Source organism: Saimiri boliviensis, chromosome 11, assembly GCF_048565385.1.
Source record: "Saimiri boliviensis isolate mSaiBol1 chromosome 11, mSaiBol1.pri, whole genome shotgun sequence".
Lineage (NCBI taxonomy): Eukaryota > Metazoa > Chordata > Mammalia > Primates > Cebidae > Saimiri > Saimiri boliviensis.
In genome coordinates, this window is record NC_133459.1 from 72454165 (window position 1) to 72475799 (window position 21635).

A 21635-nucleotide genomic window follows, 5' to 3' on the forward strand; every position below is an offset into this window, starting at 1 on the left:
CATAGAGTGTTAATAACGTGAGAAAATGCTTAATTACTTAAATTAGTTCTTTAATATTTAGGAAAAAAGAATTACATAATTGTATATTAACATAAGCTCAATGATGTAAAGAATATACGAAATATGTGAAATATTTTAACAATGGTTTCTTCTAAATGATAACATTTATTCTTTCTAAATCTCTTAATTCTTTAAACTACAAATAACAAATATTAATTTTACAACTGGCAAAATTAGGTAATAATCCAGAATAATGCATAAAGCAAAGTGTTGATCAAATTACATTGCATATAATTTCACTGGATCTACTGAAAGTGTATGAATAAACAGAATTTGATGGGAGTAAATTTTGGTAGGTTAGAGATAGTAGTTGTGGGTTACATCTCGAAAGTAATTGAAGATATAGGCAGATGCTTACAACACCACAATCTGAAAGACAGGAAGCAGCAATGTCCTGAAACTTTATCCTGCCACTGATACAGAGCAATTTATGTGAGGAATAAACAGAGCATCATGGTTGATTACAGAGTATTTTCATTATAATGTGTGCTGAAGAGACCATGGATTTTGAAACAAAAAGCTGCACCAACTACTAGTTACATGTAAAATGCCTATAAATTAAAAACTAGTTACACACACACAACAACAACAACAATACCTATTTTGCATAGTTGTTAGGAGGATTAAAGTTTGTGTAGTTATCTACCATGATGCGTGATACAAAATGTGTTCAATAAAAGTAGTCACAAGCTTGGTTCTAAGGGAGTATAGAAATCATTGGTTGCAGAACAGGAAATATTTAGCAATCAGGAATCTACAATGAAGTTCTAAGAATCACAACACAGTAATGCAGAGTTTGTGATGAGCAATATTCAGAAATCCATGCAGGCAGGCAATGCAAGAGAATTCAATGAGTATTGTTAGCTAAAATAAGGATTTGAAGTGTCCCAGAGAACTTTAAAAATAATAATTACTTTATAAATGTTAAAAATTAAAACTCCAACAACCTTGTAACCAGCAACAGGATTTAAGCTTAGAAAAATCTATTTTGCTCAAGTGATATAGGTGCTATCGGAAGTGCAAAGTTCAGTGGTATCCCATGTTTGCTACACAAAATATAAGCTCTTTAGCCTGGGATTTATGACATTATACTGTCTTGTTTAATCTGCCTTTCAGTCTTTCCTTCTTATAATATCATGTACATACCCTATACTTCAGACAGACAAAACTACTTGCTCTTTGCACATTCTTTCACTCCTTATAAATGCCCTCTGCTATTTATTGAGTCTGAAACTAGATGAATGAACAATGATAAAGATAAACTTATAGTATCAAATTATCCACCACTTTATTTACACCATTGGGGGAAAAAGCCTAGAGGTCTCTGTGAATCTCTGCGGATGTTGCCCAGATTGGTTTTTAATGCTTTTTTTGTTGTTGTCTCTTCATTTGTTTCTTGAAATAAATATGTGAATTTCAAAACTGACATGACCATTTGGTTTGCAGCGGCTGCAGCAGCCGACATGGCTTACCACCACATCAGACCTCCCATTGGCTATTCTATTCCCAAGCCCATATCATCTCTGCTGATACGAGGGTGGAATGCATGTCCTGAAGTGAGTAATTTTTAAATTTTTATTTCCTCTTAGAAAATGTGTTATGGTCAAAATCTGTCACAAATAGTATAACTCCAAAGTCTACTTTCAGTGTGTATTTTAAGACTGTCAAGGCGGGAAGACTGATTTGCCTTCTGCTCTTTAGTCTCTAATTGCCTCAAGAAGTCTGAGTATCTCATATTTCTTAGCTGCTGCTCTCTGATTTTGAAATGTTTCTCACAACTGATTAGTAAAAGAGAGACCAGGGTATGACAGATGACTCACAGCCTCATCTCAGCTGCAATTTTTATTAACAACGCGTGAGCCACACTTAGTCATTTTCCGAAGCAAGAAATTTGGCACAAGATGGATTTGTGTTGGCTTTTAAACATGAGGCAGGCCTTCGGCCTTCGGGGTAGGTGGTCTTCAGTAGCGCCGGGTCATGTAGGAGGCAAAGGACCTAGGTCCTAATCCCTCTTTAGCTTTCTGAGTGACAGTATTATAATGTGGTTAACAGCATAGACTTAGAGTTCAAATGGAGGGATCAATGTTATGAAAGGATATGTAAACAGTAAAATAAATTTTTAAATATAGTCAGAGGTCTAAAAGAATAGAGGGGGAATAGTCATATTATCACAGAATGAAATTCCAGACAATCTGTCTGCAAGAAAGGATTCATAAGTGTGCAGACAGGTTGATGTCTGCTTTGTTCTCAGAGATTCACAGACGATTTTGCACAACTTCTTTCTTGGAAACAGAATTCAGTCCAGTGTCTAAGAATCCTTGTGCCAGCATATTCTGTTGTCTATTAAAATCTTTGTGTTTGATATCAATCCATTGATTCCTCTGCTCAGAATGGAAAGGATTAGTTGGCATTCTTCATACTGGATAACCTCATACATAAAAACATGATGGTTCTTATTTCTCCATCCTAAACCATCCTAGTTATTATTGTCCTCTTAAAATGTAATTTTGTTTCTGATCCTTCCTAGGCACTTTATCTCTCTTCAACAAGAGAATAAAGTGAGACTGTTATTATTTCAGGAAGTATCTCACTGAAGAAGAAATAGAATAAGCCCCAGTCCAGATGTTTGAAAAGAGAAAGCAAGTTTTCCATTCTTTTTCTAAAGGCAAAATCCAGACCAAGTCCTTACCCAGTCTTATTTGTATACATGGAACCTCTTAAGAAGAAAAATAAAGATTCTTTTGGGATGTGGATTGAGTATCTCAGAAGATAACCTCTTATCCTGACCATTCAACCTGATATGTTACATGTGTATTTGTTTAGAATTTTCCATCACTACCAAAATATTAGCTCCATATAAGCAGGAGCTTTTTGTTTTGTTTTATTTTGTTCACTACTGTAACACTAACATCTAAAGTAAGGTGCTCAAGAATGTTTGTTGAGTAAATTAATGAATACCACTGTTGCTTATCAGTTCCTTCAATCCCTGCATCTGGATTTGGATGTCCAGAAAATTTCTTCTTAAAAATTACATCATTGTTTAAATGTGTCCCAGAGATTCTAGTATGTTGTGTCTTGATTCTCTCTATTTCAAAGAACATCTTTATTTCTGCCTTCATTTCATTGTTTATCCAGTCAATATTCAAGAGCCAGTTGTTCAATTTCCATGAAGCTGTGCGGTTCTGAGTTAGTTTCTCAATTCTGAGTTCTACCTTGATTGCACTGTGGTCTGAGAGACTATTTGTTATGATTTCTGTTCTTTTGCATTTGCTGAGGGGTGATTTACTTCCAATTATGTGGACAATTTTAGAGTAGGTGTGATGTGGTGCTGAGAAAAATGTGTATTCTTGGGATTTGTGGTGGAGAGTTCTGTAATGTCTATTAGATTTGCTTGGTCCAGGTCAGAGTTCAAGTCCTGGATATCCTTGTTAATTTTCTGTCTCGTTGATCTGTCTAATATCGACAATGGGGTGTTAAAGTCTCCCACTATTATTGTGTGGGAGTCTAAGTCTCTTTGTAAGTCATTAAGAACTTGCCTTATGTATCTGGGTGCTCCTGCATTGGGTGCTTATATATTTAGGATCATTAGCTCTTCTTGCATTGATCCTTTTACCATTATGTAATGTCCTTCTTTGTCTCTTTTGATCTTTGTTGTTTTAAAGTCTATATTATCAGAGACTAGGATTGCAACTCCTGCTGTTTTTCCTCCCCGTTTGCTTGGTAAATCTTCCTCCATCCCTTTATTTTGAGCCTTTGTGTATCCTTGCATGTGAGGTGGGTTTCCTGGATACAGCACACCGATGGGTTTTGGCTTTTTATCCAATTTTCCAGTCTGTGTCTTTTGATTGGGGCATTTAGTCCATTTACATTTAGGGTTAATATTGTTATGTGTGAATTTGATCCTGCCATTTTGATGCTAGCTGGCTGTTTTGTCCATTAGTTGACGCAGTTTCTTCATCGTGTTGATGCTTTTTACCATTTGATATGTTTTTGGAGTGGCTGGTACTGGTTGTTCCTTTCTATGTTTAGTGCTTCTTTCATGAGCTCTTGTAAAGAGCTCTTGTAAAGATTATGTGACTTGGGGTTGCTCTTCTTAAGGAATATCTTTGTGGTGTTCCCTGTATTTCCTGGACTTGAATATTGGCCTGCCTTGCTAGGTTGGGGAAGTTTTCCTGGATGCCGGAGAGGATATGGAGAAATAAGAACACTTTTACACTGTTGGTGGGAGTCAACCATCGTGGAAGACAGTGTAGTGATTCCTCAAGGACCTCAAAATAGAAATTCCATTTGACCCAGCAATCCCATTACTGGGTATATATCCAAAGGATTATAAATCATTCTGTTATAAGGACACATGCACACGAATGTTCATTGCAGCAGTTTACAATAGCAAAGACTTGGAACCAACCCAAATGCCCATCAATGATAGACTGGACAGGTAAAATGTGGCACATATGTACCATGGAATACTATGAAGCCATAAAAAACAGTGAGTTCATGTCCTTTGTAGTGACATGGATGAACCTGGAAACCATCATTCTCAGCAAACTGACACAAGAGCAGAAAATCAAACACCACATGTTCTCACTCATAGGTGGGTGTTGAACAATGAGAACACATGGACACAGGGAGGGGAGCATCACCCACTGGGGTCTGTGGGGGTGAAATAGGAGAGGGACAGCCAGGGGTGGGGAATTGGGGAGGGATAACATGGAAGAAATGCAAGATATAGGTGAAGGGGAGGAAGGCAGCAAGCCACACTGCCATGTGTGTACCTATGCAACAATCTTACATGTTCTTTAAATGTACTTCAAAACCTAAAATGCAATAAAAAAATTACACCACATAAAATAGTTTAGGAAAATCTTTTCTTGTATTTCAGTATGAACTTCAGGCATATTTTCTGAGCAAAAGAATGTAAGCATCTATTCTAGAATTTCATTCTCTCTGTGAGATGTGAGCTGTGAGAAAGTTTACCATAAAGTAACAGTCAAGGGAATTCCTTTTGCTCTGATGAAGTGCCTCTTCATAATTATAGCTAATAGGCATGTGGAATTTCTAATTTCTAGATAAAGGTAAGTCATTGTCAGGTATTAAAAGCATTTTTTGGGTGGAATGGATGTCTCAAGCAAAAGGTTGGACAATGAGAAACCAAAATTGGATTATGGCCAAAGAAGAATGATGTTTAAAAAAAAGGGGGATATTAAAAGGACAAAAATTGATTGCTTAGTAGAAAAGTTGTACTGCTAAGAAGTAAAGTTTATCCCACAGAGTCTTTGTTCTGCTGATGAGATGCAGAGGGGAAGATGGAGAAAAAGCATATTAGGAAAGCAAAGTCTTCAGCTGACTTGCGATATGTGGGTAAGGCAGTTAGCTGAGCCCTGGCTTGACTCTGGTAACCACCTCAGGATTGTGAAGTTGAGCTGCTTCTGTATGTGACACACTTGAGTCTTCGTTAATTGCCCAGTAAGGTCTTTACCGTGTCAGCAAGCTGCATGCCAAAAAAAGGGGGGGAACAATGGACTATTTGTCATTTTTCCTTCAACAATTATTTATTGAATTCTTACTTTATACCTCCCAGGGATAGGGACAAGGGATTCAATAGAAATATGAACTCTTAACTTAAATGGAGTTTAAGACCTGGGAAGTTATATGGAGACTGGTTGAATGAATACACACATTCATGATTCTATAGTTACATGCCAAGATTAAGGAAGACAAGATTTTGTGAGAACATATACTAAAAGAATACTACCAGCAAGTTGGGGGACAAAGACAAAATGTAGGTTAGTGAAGGTTTCCCGGAAGGAGTAACACTTGCACTGAGGTCATAAACAGGAGTTTTCTGAAAGAAGGCAGCTTGGTGTGAAAGAAAAGCAGTCTAGGCCAAGAGAACATGTGAAAATTCATTGGGAGAACAGATATAAGGGAAGTTCTAGTAGTAGGTGGAACATTGTAGCCATGAGGAGGTTAAATCTCTGTATCAGGCATTATTGGAAACAAGTTCATCTTTAGATGGAGGACACTAACATCCTGCTATGCTGGTCATGACTCTTTCTAAGTTATCAACTTCACTTCTCCTTTTTTCTTCCATATGTGTCTTTACTTCATTCCTTGAATTTGAAGCACAGTATTTTCTCCAGGGTGTCTTCTTAGTCAAAATTCATAAGCTAGAACATTAAGGAGATGGGAAAAGGTTGCTGGAAAACAGTAAGAGATGGGAAAAAAAGCCCAATATTAGATTGCCACAGATTTTGGAAACTGGAACAAGGAATTTGGACATGAAATTATGGCAATTATATTTTTCTCTCTTAAGCCATGTAAAGATAAAAGTAATTTTTAGAAAGTTCATCTGAGTTTGATACAAAGGATTTATTTACTTACTCAAAAAATTGTATGTAGTTTCCATAGTAAGGCAAGCACTAAATTATCTTCTAATGCTCATTGGAATATCTAAGCATTATTTCTTGATATGTGGACTGGAAACTGTATGTTCCAGATTACCCTGGAATGTTTGTTGAAATGAAGATTCTGGGGCCCTAATCTAAGTTTACTGAATGAAAATCTCTGGGATGAAGCCTGAAACTCTGCATTTTAACAAGGGCTCCAGGTGGTTTGTGCCCAGTAAAGATAGAGAACTAGTGGGTTGAAACTCAAGCAAAAGACAATTAAGTTGGAGCAGCCACCTGGACTGCTTTTTGAGTAATCCAGTTGATTACAACAGGCAGACCACAGAGGTTACCATGGAGATTCAAGGGCAAGGGTAAACCTGAGAACTATTTCAAAGAAAACATCATAAAGAGGTAAGAGACTGGATTTCAGAAATGGAAGAGAGAAAAGAGACTAGGAGAACTATCATTGCTACCTCCTGAGAGTCAGCTAGCCACAGAGTACTCATTAGGCCTCTAGGTATCAGGGATATTGTTCGCAGCAAGAGGAGAGAGAACAAAGCTAAAGGCACTGCAGGAAGGTGACGGTGGTTTAAAGAAAAAAAAAAAAAAAGGAAAGGAAAAGGAAAGATAGCTACCAAGAAAACAAGCGACCTGTTCTACAAAGTTAAAGAAGCTGTCAATTAGGGTGGAGTAAACTTATCATGCAAGAAGTTGGCATAGATACTTGTCTCAACTTAAAAGTGCTTTAAAAATAAAGTGGGATCAGGCAAGGCAGATAAGTGGCAGAGGAGTTAAGCTCAAGCAGAGACAATGAACAAAAATACAGAGAAATTAGGATTAAAAGCAATAAAGTCTTGAATATTGGTGAGAAAATAAGAAGAGAGGTAAGAAATTTAGGAACTTTCGAAATAAGAAACTGAAGTTATTTCCTAGCAATTCTAAACAGGAAGGGAAACAAGAGAGGTGGGATATGTAGGCAATATTTATATTGTTCTAATAATCTTATAAGCTTTATAAAGCTTATTTTTATTTTATTATTATACCAAATGTAGATATAAAGATGTATAGACCTCGACAGATACAAAGATAGGAGAAGAGGAAGTTTGTTTCCTTTTTTATCTTTTATTACCCCTACTAAAACATGTAAAATATTATAATATTCTAAACAGTGAAGGTATGCTTTAAATATTTGTACAGTGGCCTCAGTAATTAAATTATTTGAATGCAACTGTATTTTTTAAATAAGTGTGGCTTGAATGAGACATGTTTATTCTGCTATGGCTTTTAAATTTAATATTTATATTCACATTTAATTCCAGTGTACAAGGAGGAGTTCTCACTCCAAACAATAGTGGCATGCTAAACCCAAGAGATCAAACCTTGAAAGCTATGTACTAATAGGTCATTTCATTTTCAAAATCTTAAACTAATAACAATTGACAATAAAACTCATTAAAATTCCTTTTGTTCAGGATCCATTGTGTTCATTTTCAAGCCCTGTTCTTTTAAGATGATTGAAGGTGAGATCTCCACCTAGTGGATTTATAGAAGTTTGCAGATTTTTATGGAAACAGCCAACTATCCCTGGAAATCTTTAATTTTTTTCTCTTAGAAAAATAACAGGTTTTAAAGACTTCTACTTAAATCTAGGATAATTGTTAACAGGACAATTGCAAATGTATGAAATACACCAATATGCATATTGGTTAGAATACAGTTAACAAAGCTGAATTTTTATTTTCATACTATAATTAGGAAAACAGATCAAACACAAATATGAATATATAATTATCTGTGTAGAAAGCAATATTGTAATACCACTAATTGAGATGTGTATAATAATTTACATAAAATGAACATCAAATGTAAATCTGCTCAAATACTCTTTTTATGTAGTCTCATTTGTTTGAGGCTTTTTTCTTACTGTTTGCTTGCTCTTGGAAGACTGGGCAAAACTTTGGGTACTTGTTTTTCCATTCCTTAGAGAAGCATACTCAGTTAATTGTGTCAGACATATCCTGTGACTCCATCTTTGATTTTTGTCATATATTCAACCCTGTGCTTTTATTTTATTGATAACAAACATTTGCTGAGGACATCTTTGTCCTCCAAAAGGATCCATTTGTAATTCATGCAAAGCCTAACAGTGTTTATGTCCTCTTGAAGAAAGTTAAAGTAGAAAAGGGTTATTATTTGGGTTATTTTGTTCACTTTATTCGATTTCTAAAGGTGATGTATTAGCATATTCAGCAGATGATGGATACAATACAGGTTTTGGAGCAGAGTTTTCAGCTTCATTTATTCTGCTAGGAACTAAAAGCATCTCATTTTCTGCCTCAAGACTGTCTTTTAACCCTGGAAAGAGGGAACGCGCTTCATGTGTCTCCATGATCATTACGCCTTCTTTATGTGCACTATCTTTATCTGGCTGAATATTTTGAACTTCTTGCAAATTATGCATATTACTGTTAATCTCAGGATCTACTTTACTGCAAAGTATGGTTTCATGGGAACCTGTGATACTTAAATCTTTAGCTGTAATGGTCTCCTCAGCAGAGCTCACATCATATAATATATGTTTTTCACTTGTTCCATTTTCCCAAGTTTGCTGCCTTTCTTTTGTGTTGCCTTTTAAGGTCATTTGTGTGATCTGAATTAACATACTAGAATCTGTCTTGCTTTCATCGAGCATATTTTTCTCTTCTTTCCCTACTATTTTTATCTCTAGTGCTTCAGTGCCGTCATCTCTGGGCAATGCATTTGTGCTGTCAATTCCTTTTTCGCCACTCTTGGTTAGGTGCCAAACAGTTTGACTACTAACAGGAGAAGTACTGATATCCTCGGGAAGCTCTATTCTATTTTGGAATGGAATTGAATTTGTCTTCATAAATGATAGGTTGTTCTTGGATTGTATTTGGGGAATGAGAGAGAAATCATAAGTTTCTGTTTTTGAAAGTTTTTTTCCTACATCATTTTCTTCCTTATCCATAATACAATTTTCTACAATTTGATGTGGTATTTGAGGTTTTGTCATTAAAGTTTTTTCTTTATTTCGAAGTTGTGCATGACTTGAATTTTGCTCTCTGTGTTGTAAGGCTTCATTTTCGTCTAAAGTGTATTCCTTGCAGCTGTCAGTCTTGTGGACATCTAAAAGTTGCGTTTGATTCCTCAGGGACAAAGAAAACTGATTTAGCTCACTGGTCTTTGATACATTCTGTTCCACGTACTCAGTGGACTCTGTTGTCCCTTGGTCAGTAGCCCCCCTGGAATGTTGGGATGGTAAAACATCACTTCCTGTATTTTTCGAAGTAGTTAGTAAATAACTAAGCACTTTAGATTCAGGCTGAGTTGCACCTTCCATTGGCTCAGTTGAGAATTGAGAGTGTGAATGCCTGTGCTCAGCATCAGTAGGTGTAGGCTGAGGCAATTTTGATGCATTTCCATCAGGAATATGGCCAGCTGAGTGACAGCTGTTTTCCATAGAGCTCTGGCTGACTACAGACAAGTTGTTAGCACTGAACAGGGGGGCATGTTTAGTGTTTTGTTGGTAATGTGGGGTCTGCTTTGAGGCATGTTTCAGATGCAGCCTCTTTGAAGTTAGTCTAAGATAGTTGCTACTCTCTGACTGTTGAAGAAAATCTGCAGAAGACACAGTATTTATTTTGGCTTTTGTCTCAGAAGTTTTGGATAGTTTCTTAGGAGGTAGTAATACTTGCCTGCATTGCTTTGAGAGGCCTGACAAGGATTTTTCTGGATGGACTCTAACTTTTCTAAAAGGATGTAAATTTAATTTTATCTTTAAGTTTTGTCTTTTAATCTTCCCGTTGAGGTCAGACTGATGAATTCTCTTCCTTTTCAGAACCCGTGAATTAGTAAACCATTTGTCTTCTTTGTTTCTCTTCCCAGTATTGCTACATTTTTTGAGATCCAACTTAGTCAGTTGGTTACTTTGATTTTTCTGCTGTTTCCAAGGGGTTGATGTTTTGGGGGATATCATCGACCTATTTATTTCTACTAAATCAGGATCATGGAAGCTAACCCTCTTTGGAGAATATGCTTTCTTGATTTTTGTTGATAATCCTGATAAATCTATATTGTCTTCACTTATAAGAAATTTTTTGATTGCACTGTTAATTTGGATTTGCTCTTTCTCAGGCTTTGAGTGTTTTCTATGATTTGGCTTCTTTTCTTTCATGTAATCTTCAAATTGATTACAGGGCACATATTTACAGAAAAGAGAATTGTTCAGCTGAAAATACTTAGGTCTGCTCTGCTTTAACAGTCCGCAAGGATCATCATATTTTGATCTATGTTTTTGTATGGTCTTTTGTACATAGTGTTCCTCAGACTCACAAGGCTTGGATGACGAGCTTGTAATAAAATGTCTTTGCCTGTGAGGTTGTAAGCCATTGTCTTCTTTTTCTATTGGAGGCTGCCATGATTCATTTGTTAAATGCTTCTCAAGACTTTCTCCTGCCAAGGCTAAAGCGGGTGTTGCATATCTTCTTCTAAATGTGTCACTGCTGTTATCTGTGGAACAATAAATGCAAGAATTTAGCACTTAGTAGAGTTTTATTACCCCAACCAAACAGATGCTTAGAAACCTTATGAAAAGTATAAAACTGACTCTTCTGATAATAACAACTCTTGACTGTTTCCTAATTTTTAACCAAACCTACAAAGGACATTTGTCAGTTTTGTATGTTTTGCAATGAAACTCTTTATGGTCACACTGGAGTCAGTTGCGATGCTGACTTAAAAGTTGTGGAGTTAGAAATGTAAATGCTACTTATAGTCATATATCTTTAGCTGTTGGTTATGTTAGCTTTAAATATGAATAACATCTAACTCCTTTTTAAATGGCTCTAGGAATTTTTTCCTGAATTCATTTCCCATTAGCAACTTAAATATTGGGAAGAACATGGGTGCGATATTGAGTAATGTTCAGGTTTCAGAGAATAACCTGGACAAGGAAAGGGAAGTACTTGAAATACTATTGACTCAATGAAAGCAGAGACCATATCTGTTTTATTTCCCATAACTTAATAGATTGTTCATTAAATATTTGCTAAATGAACAGGTATTTTGAAATATGGCCTGGTTTGTGTGGCAGCAGTTTTTGCCTGGAACTTTTAAAATGATATATATTAATACAATATTTAATCTTATTAATCTTATAACTTCTTCTACTAGCTTCCTTTAAATGTCTGCCTGCAATTTCTCTTAGTGTTACAATCTTTCATTCACTAAAAGAAAACAGTACATGGCCAAGCACAGTGGCTCACCCCTGTAATTCCAGCACTTTGGGAGGCTGAGGTGGGAGGATCACCTGAGGTTGGGAGTACAAGGCCAGCCTGACCAACATGGAGAACCCCGTCTCTACTACAAATAAAAAATTAGCCAGGCGTGGTGGTGCCTGCCTGTAATCCCAGCTACTCAGGAGGCTGAGGCAAGAGAATTGCTTCAACCCAGGAGGCGGAGGTGGCGGTGAGCCGGGATCACGCCATTGCACCCCAGACTGGGCAGCAAGAATGAAATCCCATCTCAAAAAAAGAAAAAAGAAAGAAAGAAAAAAAAATTTTTAAAAAGAAAAAGAAAACAGTACATGATGAACCATTTAGAAAGGAAGCTTCCTTTTACTGTTCGGGGATAGACGTCTCTATGGCCCTATAAGCATAAATAATATTATTGACAAAAATAATAGTAAGACCATTAATTGAGCACATGCTAAGAGCTAGGCATTGTGCTCATGTTGTACATTTATCATCTCTTTTAATATTCACAAGAGACATGATCCATTGGACAGCTCTTACTCTCTTACAACTTGTACAGATGGAGGAATAAGCTTCAGATAAGTTAAATTCTTTCCCCTAGTCACATATCAGCTAAGTGTTGAAACCAGGAGTTAAACCCAAGTCTATCTGACATTAAACGACCCTATTGTCTTAACCACAATGCATCTAAAACTTAAAATTATTTATTAGTATACTTTCTATTATTTCATGAAATGTCTTCATTCAGAAAAAGAAAAGTTTTCTATTCTGTGAGGAAAAAAGGAAATTTTAACAGCAAAACATCCAATAATTCTTAACAGCACTACTGCTATTTAAAAGGCTTCTCTTTTTTTCATTTTTAACTTGTTTGGTGTTAGGCTTCAAAATTCACTTTTAGTAGACAGAAGATGTACTGTCAGCTCCTAAGAGTAGAGACACTTCATCTCCACTCTGCCCCAAGAGATGATCTAAGTCACAGACAAGCATCTAATTCCAGTCTAAGATCTGCTATCAACATTCTGGGTGAACTTGGAGAAGCTACTTGTTCTCTGTGTATTAGGATGTTGGACTAGATGGGAGCTTTATGTGAGTATACAAATTATGCTGGGGAAAGAATCTGTAGCCTTTGTCAGAGTCTCAGGGAGTTCTGTGACTCAAAGACAAACATTAAGAACTATTGGTTTAGATCTAAAGTCCCCTCTACCCTGGAAAGCCTGTAATTCCGTTTCCAAGTCAGGAGGCATCATCGGAGTGGCATTTTTTCTTTACAGACACGACCTTGGCTGTTTTCTCCTCAAATATCTGCCCTCTCTAGTTCTAGTACAATGCCTGGCATGTAGCAGAATTTCGGGTATTTCTTAAAAATATTCATGTCAATCTGACAAAACATTGTTCTCAGTATGAAACAACAGACTGGGTTTTAAATGGTTAAGAGACTGCATCCCCTTCAGTTACAAGAGCTTTCCACAGAGAAGTGCAGGCATAGGACAAAGTTAAAAGATGCAATGAAACATCTGCCTAAGGTATGATGCTAATGAAAGGTTAAGTGCTTATTTCTTTCTAAAATAAAGCCAATATGATGTGGTTTCTATGGTGTAGGTTTCTTTCCTCAGCCATCCCTGTCTTGAGTGAAATTATAAACCCCCAGACACTGGTAAGAACTGGAGTGTGGGAATGCAATGAAATAAACTCACATCCTACCTTATAACATACGTGAAATAACATATGGTTTTATTCTTATCCAGTTGCCCCTAAATCCTTCCTTAGGGCTAGACCGCTGTGGTAAGAATTTCTTGATACAGCACCTCTGTCATTCATATTCTTAGAGAAAGCTCTGCTTGTTGTAAACCAATTCAAATAAATGACAGGAACCTCTTTACAGAGCAGCTGTCAACGTTTTCACTGCTGAGCCTGAAAGCATAGCCTTGCTATTCAAGGAAGAAAAAGGAAGACATTTAATTCATTGCCTCCACCTAAATATTGACATTGCCCATGTACAGTGGGTAGATGTCACGGCCAGATTCACTTGGCTCCCAACATGGGACAATGAATTAAGTCCTGACTTTCCCTGGACTGGGAAGTTATCATCCCTGACAGCTCAGCAAGCAAAGTATGTTTCTTGACATCATTCCTGAAATGAATCACTAGCATTAGAACGCCCATTCTTCTAACATGTCATGCTCTGGGAAGGTTGCTTACTGCAGAATTGGCATTAGAGCTCAAAGGATGTTGGAATAAAAGCTGATACTAGCCATCCCATAGATCTTAACAGCACTATGGCTATTTAAAAGACTACTTTTTTTTCTTTTTTTAACACTGTTAGGTGTTGGGCCTCAAAATTTACTTTTAGCAGCCGAGAGATGTACTCTTAGCTCCTAAAAGTAAGAATACTTTATTTCCACCTCACCCTAGACACACACACACACACACACACACACACACACACACACACACACACTATTTTTAGAAAAGGAATAGACTGGTGCTACAGTGACTTTTATAGCATTTCCTGTTGAGGAAATTAAAGGAGGAAGGCTCCTCCTTCAATAAGAATTAAACAGAGTGAGATTTTCTAAAACAAGACAAACTCACCTTCTGTTCTTATTACATGCTGTCGCAGAGTTTGAGGCTGGACTTCTCCAGGCTCAAGATTCCTCAGCTTTTCAACTTTCTTTGGATAATATGTTGTAAGTAAGCTTGCTTCATTAAAAGCTGTCATATTTCCAGGAGGCTCTAAACATCCTGAATGCAGCAATCTACCATCCTGGCAAAAGAAACTGCTGTCTACCCCATGGTCTTTCTTTTTCAGGTTTCCAAATGATCCATCAAGGGTTGTGGACTCAGAGTCCAATGTTGCTTGATGGCTATTTATCTGTAAAAGTGGCATTTCCTTTCTGGACCCCACAATGGACATGACCTTTATCTTGTTTTCCCGAGTTAAGTGGCAGTTACAGTATCCCTTAGTTTGGTAATTTCTTGCCTCATGAGCACACAGGGGTTCATCGAAGGTTCTGCAACAAAGGTTTTCTGATGTGTGTTCATTTGCTTTGCCTTGTTGGAGTTTCCAGTTAAATACAACTAAACCCAGGCAAGTGAGACCAACAGCTCCTGTGACAAATAGAAAGACCATTAAAAGATAACATCTTGGGAAGAAACATATAAATCATCAAATGTAAAAACCACAAATACAAAGGTTAATGACTTGAAAGATATCAGAATGGGTAGGAAGTCCTTCACCAGGAACAATATCAGTCCAGAGAGAAGCTATCATGGACATTGTTCTGCTTTCCAATTTGGATCTTTATACATATTAAAGATTATAAGAAACAACACCATCTGGAATCTCTTTGGTAGAAAAAAGGGCTGTTTCATGAGCTGACATTCATTTAAGATAAAACGTTTCCTGCAGTAACATTAGTTTTTCTGTCTATGGCACTTCCTTTTATGAACTCTCATAATAGAATGAATGGCATCTAATATCAAACTGCCTGGTACTGTCATTTCTATGCAGTTTCTCCTCTGAATATAATTGCAAGGACCAGTGTTTCTCAAACCCAGATGCCGACTCTAACCTGCTTCTGTTTCACTTTTTCCTATCTTGACAAATGACCTCCTCAACCACCTAAATGTTCAAACCAGTGTCCCTGGGTCATACCCTCATTATCTATCACAGTGATTTTCCTTGTTTCTTCACACTAATGAAGTGTATTATTGTGTTTATTCATTCATTTGCTTTTTCACAGACTGCCCTCCTCTGCTAGAATTAAGCACTGTGAGGCGACAGATTATTTCAGTCCTGTTCAACATTCTATCTCTAGTGTCCACAACTCTGAGACAAGAGAGGCACTCCAGAAATGTTTATTAAATATTCTTAAATCAACAGAAGGGATTCTGTTTATGAATTCTGATAATGAAATCTCTGGTGATCTAATTTTATATATCCTCAAGATGTGATTAGGAAGACATAGCATCAGTACAGATTGAATAAAGAGATCTGTGTCCTAAGCCCACATCTGCCTTAGGACAGTGCACTTCTCTGGAAATAAGGACAGTGAATGAGATGATCTCAGCGTCTAGGTTCTTTGATTGGCTACACCATGCCTAGTTCTACCCACTGGAGACAATATTAATGAAAACTTAAATGAAAAGGGAAGCTATCAGGTCATGATCTTTTTTTTTTTTTCATGAAAGATGAAGAGCAAACAAAGAGAATAGCAGTTTCTGGTAAAATCCTCAAACCATTGTATAGTTTGCCGTATCTTGAGCTCTTAAATCCATTTTAACTCATCTACCAACAATACATTCTTGGAAAGTGCTATAACATACTGAAGTAATCTCTATTAAAGGCACATTTTTTAAAGTTGTAGCAAAATTATGTAAATAATAATCCTTTTATTGACAAATTCTAGAGTTTAAATTATCCCAAACAAGGATTTTGGTTTTAAAATGTTAAAGTACATATTAAAAAATTAAAAATTAGAGCTACTCCTTAACTCATATGGGTAAGAAAACAAGATACAAAGCTATGTTCTGACAATTTTCTTGGATATTTCCCAATTTCTCTAACACTTATTTTACCTCCTTTCTCAAATAAGGATAACTGATTAAATAATATCTGTAATATGGTTAATACAGTGCTTTGATATATAGTAAAGTTCATGAGTGTTCATTGCAATTTATGATTATGATCATGATTACTGAGCTACCGTTGTTTAGGTTTTACATTGCTGTATTGGTTCCTGGAAGACTCGGCTATTAGAAAAAAACTTTAAAAAGTCTTTAGGAGGATATTTTATATGACTGGTGCAGTTAGTAAGCCAAACAATGAAGGAAAAAGCTAAGTTTTCTTTAAGCTAAGTGAATCAGCCATTGAAATGAGAGTAAACATAATCTGATTATAAGATGGAGTTTCCCCTCTAATTGTGTCTGAATGGCAGGGACCCACTCACTCCCCTGCTGTTGATGCTAGGTATATATCTGTATCCCATTACCAGTCAGGTATGGTCACTTGCCATTAGTGCAGAAAGCAAAAGCAGCAAATGAAGCTTGTAGGCAGGCAGAACGTGCTGTTAGGAGGATTGTTTGAATTTTCTTTGTCATGGGCATTGTTTCTATTTTTAAAAACTGTTCTAACAATCCTTGAGAGTTGGCAAGAGAAAAAGGGAAAATTAATGATAAGTTCTCATTGAAACATTAGAAATACGTTATAGCTTCATAAAAACTTTTTATCTACCAGTTCGTAGCATTAAGTGTCAAGATATTAGTGTTTGATGCCAAATAACCACTTATTAGTTTTAAATTTACTGAATATAGCTATTTATATTCCTTTGAATTTTTATGACTTAGCTATAGCTGAAGAAGAAAATGGAATTATAGGCAAAATTATAGTTCTAAGTGTTTTTTCCACAATCTAGAAGTATAGATAATTCACCAGATTTGTACTTCAGAAAGAGTAGAATCTTAATGGAGCAAATTAACATAAAAAATCAGAGCCTTTTTAAAGACTCAAAGCCCTATAATTTAACAATTATTTGATGAAAGATATATTAGTATGATAATTTCACACACCAAAACCTAACATATATGTAATCATATTTATAATTTATCAGAATTTATTCATGTATATTAAGCTCCCTTTCACTTTGACAAAACCTTTGGAATCTTCTAGAATTTGTATTCATTTCAACACTAATAAAGAGCTGTTAATGTAGCTAAATATGTTTCTGAATACATATTTTGAAAACATATGTAAAAGATAACTAAAAGATACTAAAAATTGCTCTATTATATTTCCTAGATGATGTCCTCTAGAACACAAATTCAGTGAAATCCTCTATAAAAAAAAAGGGGGGGGGGATCATGGCCAAATAACTTCAAGAAATGCTCCATATCACATCTTCCTCTTAGAAATTTATAATGCCTATTAGAAAATGAAAGATTATAAGAAGTGCTACAGTGAGTACACCTGTTTCACTTTGCTAAACCTGGTACTTCTTAAACCTATTTGAACCCCACCATCTATTGCCTATGTGTGCATCTGTTTTTATTAGAATATCTAATTATTCACTAGTACTAGTATTCTAAGAAGCACATTAAAGGAAAACCCGTCTGCTGTCCTATCACTTATGTCTTCTATGGTAAATTATTTCTTAGCACATACAATTCCTGACATAGTTACATGGTTTATAAAACAATTTATCTTCCTAAGATCTGAATTTTTTTCCAAGTGAGTTTGATTACTGCTGGTGGTAGTTCCATCATCTACACCTGATGCTGATCTCCATCTATCCTAATTAAAAGTTAAGTAAAAATGCAATCAATTAATTTACTAGATAATTGTTATGGAATAATGATTTACAGCACATATTCAAAATACATCAGTCTTGGATTCCATTTGTCGGTCTCTGGTCTCTCTGTCTCTCTCTCTCTCTCCTCCCCTCATCACCATGGTTACCACAGGTGCAGAGGATTTCACCATGCACTGAGAGCATAGGGGAAAACACACACATTGAGCTAGACAACTTAAGAAATCTCATATATCTTCAGTTTTCAACTAATTACATTAAGTGTCATTTTATATTATTCATCCAGTGAGATGTAATGATAGCTGAAGCATAGTTTAATAAATTTTAAATTACAAAATATATATAAAGAATTGTATATGATCCTCCCCTTAGTTGGTATGGGAAGTATAGGCCAAGTTTATATAGAGTTGAACAAACAGAAATCTTCGAAGAATTCAAACCCCCCAACAGGAGGAGGACCAGGACCAAGGAACAGAGAAGTTAGATAATGTGTCCAAAGTCAAACAGCTAATAAGAGCAGAGCCAGGATTCAAACTTTGGCAATGCAACTACAGAACTCATTTACGTAACTACTGTGCCATATAAACACTGCAGACTAAAACATATGTGATTTCCATAATAGCATCTCTTTGTGCGTCTGTGAAAGCCTATGACTCTTACTATGTACCATGGAGAAGCACAGAAATGTAAGTGTCTTGAGGAAAGAGTCTACGTCCCACAAGTTTTTAAATATCTTCTAGTGTCATAACAAATGCACCAGTATTCTTTGGTGAATGGATGATTGATGAAATATAGATATTATTACTCCTGTATTGCACATAAGGAAACTAAAGTCTAATAGCAAGTTGAACATGTTAAAGATCACAGTGCTAGTTATACCAGGACCAGGGCTCTTGAATTCTGGTCCAGGGCTCTTTCCTGTATGTTAAACTGCTTCCCTGAAACAGACAATTCTTACAACCTGTGCCAAATCAGCTAATATCCTCCCACATCTACTGGCAACCTCTCCTTTCCATAGTCCTGGCGAATTTCCCCAAGTGTCTGAAATAAGCATCACTTAGCATGCTGCAAAAATATGGATAAGAGAAGAGAGAATAGGAGGACACACTTCTCCCCGGCATACCTGCAAAGCCAAGGACAGTCAGCAGGGCCACATCCTGCCCTGGGAGGAGGGGACTTCTGTCCTTTAGAACCAGAGTGAAGTTGGGAGCTTTGGAATCACAGTTAGTCTCAGACAGCCTCAGCACACTTTTTGCAACTGCCACAGCTGTGGTAGATGGCTGACAATTTAGGTCCTTGGCATTCCTGAGCGTGTGAGCAGAAGACTTAATGTAGTTTCTTAAAAATCGAGCAAGGGGATGGAGATCACAAGTGCAGCTCCACTGGTTCTTATCTAAGCTCAGAAGGATTAGCTGCTTCAGTGGAGTAAAAACATCCGGCATGTGAGCTAACCTATTTCGGGAAAGGTCCACTTCCTGTAGTTGAGGCAGGGGCCGGAAGGCATCTTTCCCAATGTAGGAAATAAAATTGTTGGATAAATCCAGATGCCTGAGACTGTGGAGATTCGTGCCTCCAAAAGAAGTGTCTGTGAGGTTAGTGATCTGATTCCCATCCAGCTGGAGCCGGGTCAGGCCCCGCGTGTTTCGGAACCAAGACCCTCGTAGGGTGCGGAGAGCATTATTGCTCAGCACCAGCACCTGCAGGCTGTGAAGCTTGCTGAAGGTGTGATCCGTGAGCGAAGAGCTGGATATTTGGTTGTGCTCCAGCAACAAGGTCCGCAACATCGTAAGGCCATCCAGGGCATCTTCCTGAACATCCTCGATACCATTTCTGCTCAGGGAGAGCAGGGCAAGATTAAACAAGAGAGACAGGTTTGTGCTCTCAATAGAGGAGAGATATCCATCAGTGATGATTAAAACCCTCGTGGTCATAGGGGCTGCTGTGGGGAAGAAAAGCACAGACTAGGATGCTGGATATACACGAGTGGGAGGGGGTGTGGTGGAGAGCAGAGAGAATCAATACCCTCTGAGCAATCTTATCACCTGGGTAAGAACAATAAACAATACACAACATGAAAATGATTTTCTGATTTCTACATTTAAGGGGAAGCTGGCTATATATCACAATGATGGATTTTTATATTCTTTGCTACTGTGACATGTTTGTTTGAGAAACATAAATCCATCTGTTACTTTAGATGTCAAAGTTAATTCATTGTTTCGGATTATCTTCATCGATGCTATGCTGAAGGTATCTTTTCAGGCCCTCCCTCTGAGGCTGTGTACTGACCTGCTCTAGCCCTGCAGACCCAGTACAGAGTCAACTAACAGCTGAGCCTGTGTCTGAGCCCCAGTCAGTGTTTCATAGCAACGTATATTTATTTATGCTGTGAAGTCAATCATCTTTTTTCCCAACATAAAGGTGCATGTTGGGGTGGGGAGAGTGAGAAGGAGCGTTGGTTTCTGCTTTTTAGCCCCAGGCTAAAAGTTGACAACTTGGTAAGCATATATATTCACTCCAGACAACCCAAGGATCTGTCAGTGGGGTTCTCATTATAGTCTGGGCCATCTTGGCCTCCTGTCTAATATCTGTTCCCTCCAATGAAGTCCATCATGTGATGACAGGTGGTACTCAGGGCCTCCAACTGTTAAATCCCTTCACCATAATCACCTCAGAGCTATCACTGCTCTGTCATTAGAAATCAAAGCATTTTAACTCAATAAAGACATATTATAATCAGGAGTTATTGTAACACATCTTTATCATGCTAAAATTGTTTTGACTGCAAATGACAGTGTCATAAGGATGGAGGAGTCCATTGTCACTGGGAGGTCTACAGGTGATATTAGAACAGTCAACCACAGGGAAGCAAATCACAAATCCCTTAGGAAATTCAGACTGCAGTGCGGAAACAAAGAGATTAAAAAATAGATAAAAGACAAAAGATTCTCAGAGTGCCTTCTTTTGGAAGAATTGTTCTCATCCCTGCAGCACAAGCAAGCTTAAATCCTGGTGGTTTTTTCAGCATTTATTATTGATTATTTGAATTCTATTAATTCTGGCTGGTTTGGCATTTTGTTCCTCTCATCATTGTTTTTGATATGGGATGAAGGAATTTTGTTTTCATGGGTCCCCAGTCCTTTAGGGATTTGCTGACTCTGAATGCGCAGGCTGTTATTTCTGTCAATTATTTCTTGTCTAGATCTAGACAGAAACCCCACTCACAAGTCATCCATTTTATTCTCTGTATTTATGAAATCTAACTTCACAAATGTGGTGTTCTGTAAATGAGAAGCAGGATATTGAGGTGCAACAATGTAGATGAGAAATATTTGTTTCTTACAGACATCAACCATCTCTGATGAGAAAAAAATAAATGTAGTGAAGTCAAGAAATCTATTTTAGATGGTGAAAGTTTAGTGTTAAAGCATTTTCAATACTGATTAGAAACAATGTACACATCAACTATCCTTGAAACCTTCTCTGTCCTGTCAAGGGTGGTGACAACATCTACCTCCTCATTACCAGAGTCGTGGGACTTTAGAAATGGAAGAAATCATTCTCTTCCACTGTGTCTTAACTCAGGCTGTTTATGGAAATTTTCC

At 37.0% G+C, this 21635-nt stretch overlaps 2 protein-coding genes across 15 annotated transcripts in view; one reads left to right on the forward strand and one right to left on the reverse strand.

Moving 5' to 3' along the window:
• TNNI3K (TNNI3 interacting kinase) overlaps window positions 1-21635 on the forward strand; it is a 323082-nt gene that overhangs the window by 241225 nt on the left and 60222 nt on the right. For all 14 annotated transcript variants that reach the window (XR_012512449.1, XR_012512451.1, XR_012512453.1 and 11 more), the window contains one exon: window positions 1507-1616. Coding sequence is in view for 8 of the 14 variants with exons in the window: in XM_074381016.1 (XP_074237117.1) it covers window positions 1507-1616 (110 nt within the window). In the remaining 6 variants the exon portion in view is untranslated. The remainder of the gene's footprint in view (window positions 1-1506; window positions 1617-21635) is intronic.
• Window positions 7650-19969, reverse strand: LRRC53 (leucine rich repeat containing 53). Its single transcript, XM_039473994.2, has 3 exons — window positions 19154-19969; window positions 14318-14833; window positions 7650-10982 (listed from the first exon to the last, which is right to left on the reverse strand). Exons 1-3 carry the CDS (start codon window positions 19959-19961, stop codon window positions 8665-8667), a joined length of 3642 nt encoding a protein of 1213 aa, XP_039329928.1. The 5' UTR covers window positions 19962-19969; the 3' UTR covers window positions 7650-8664.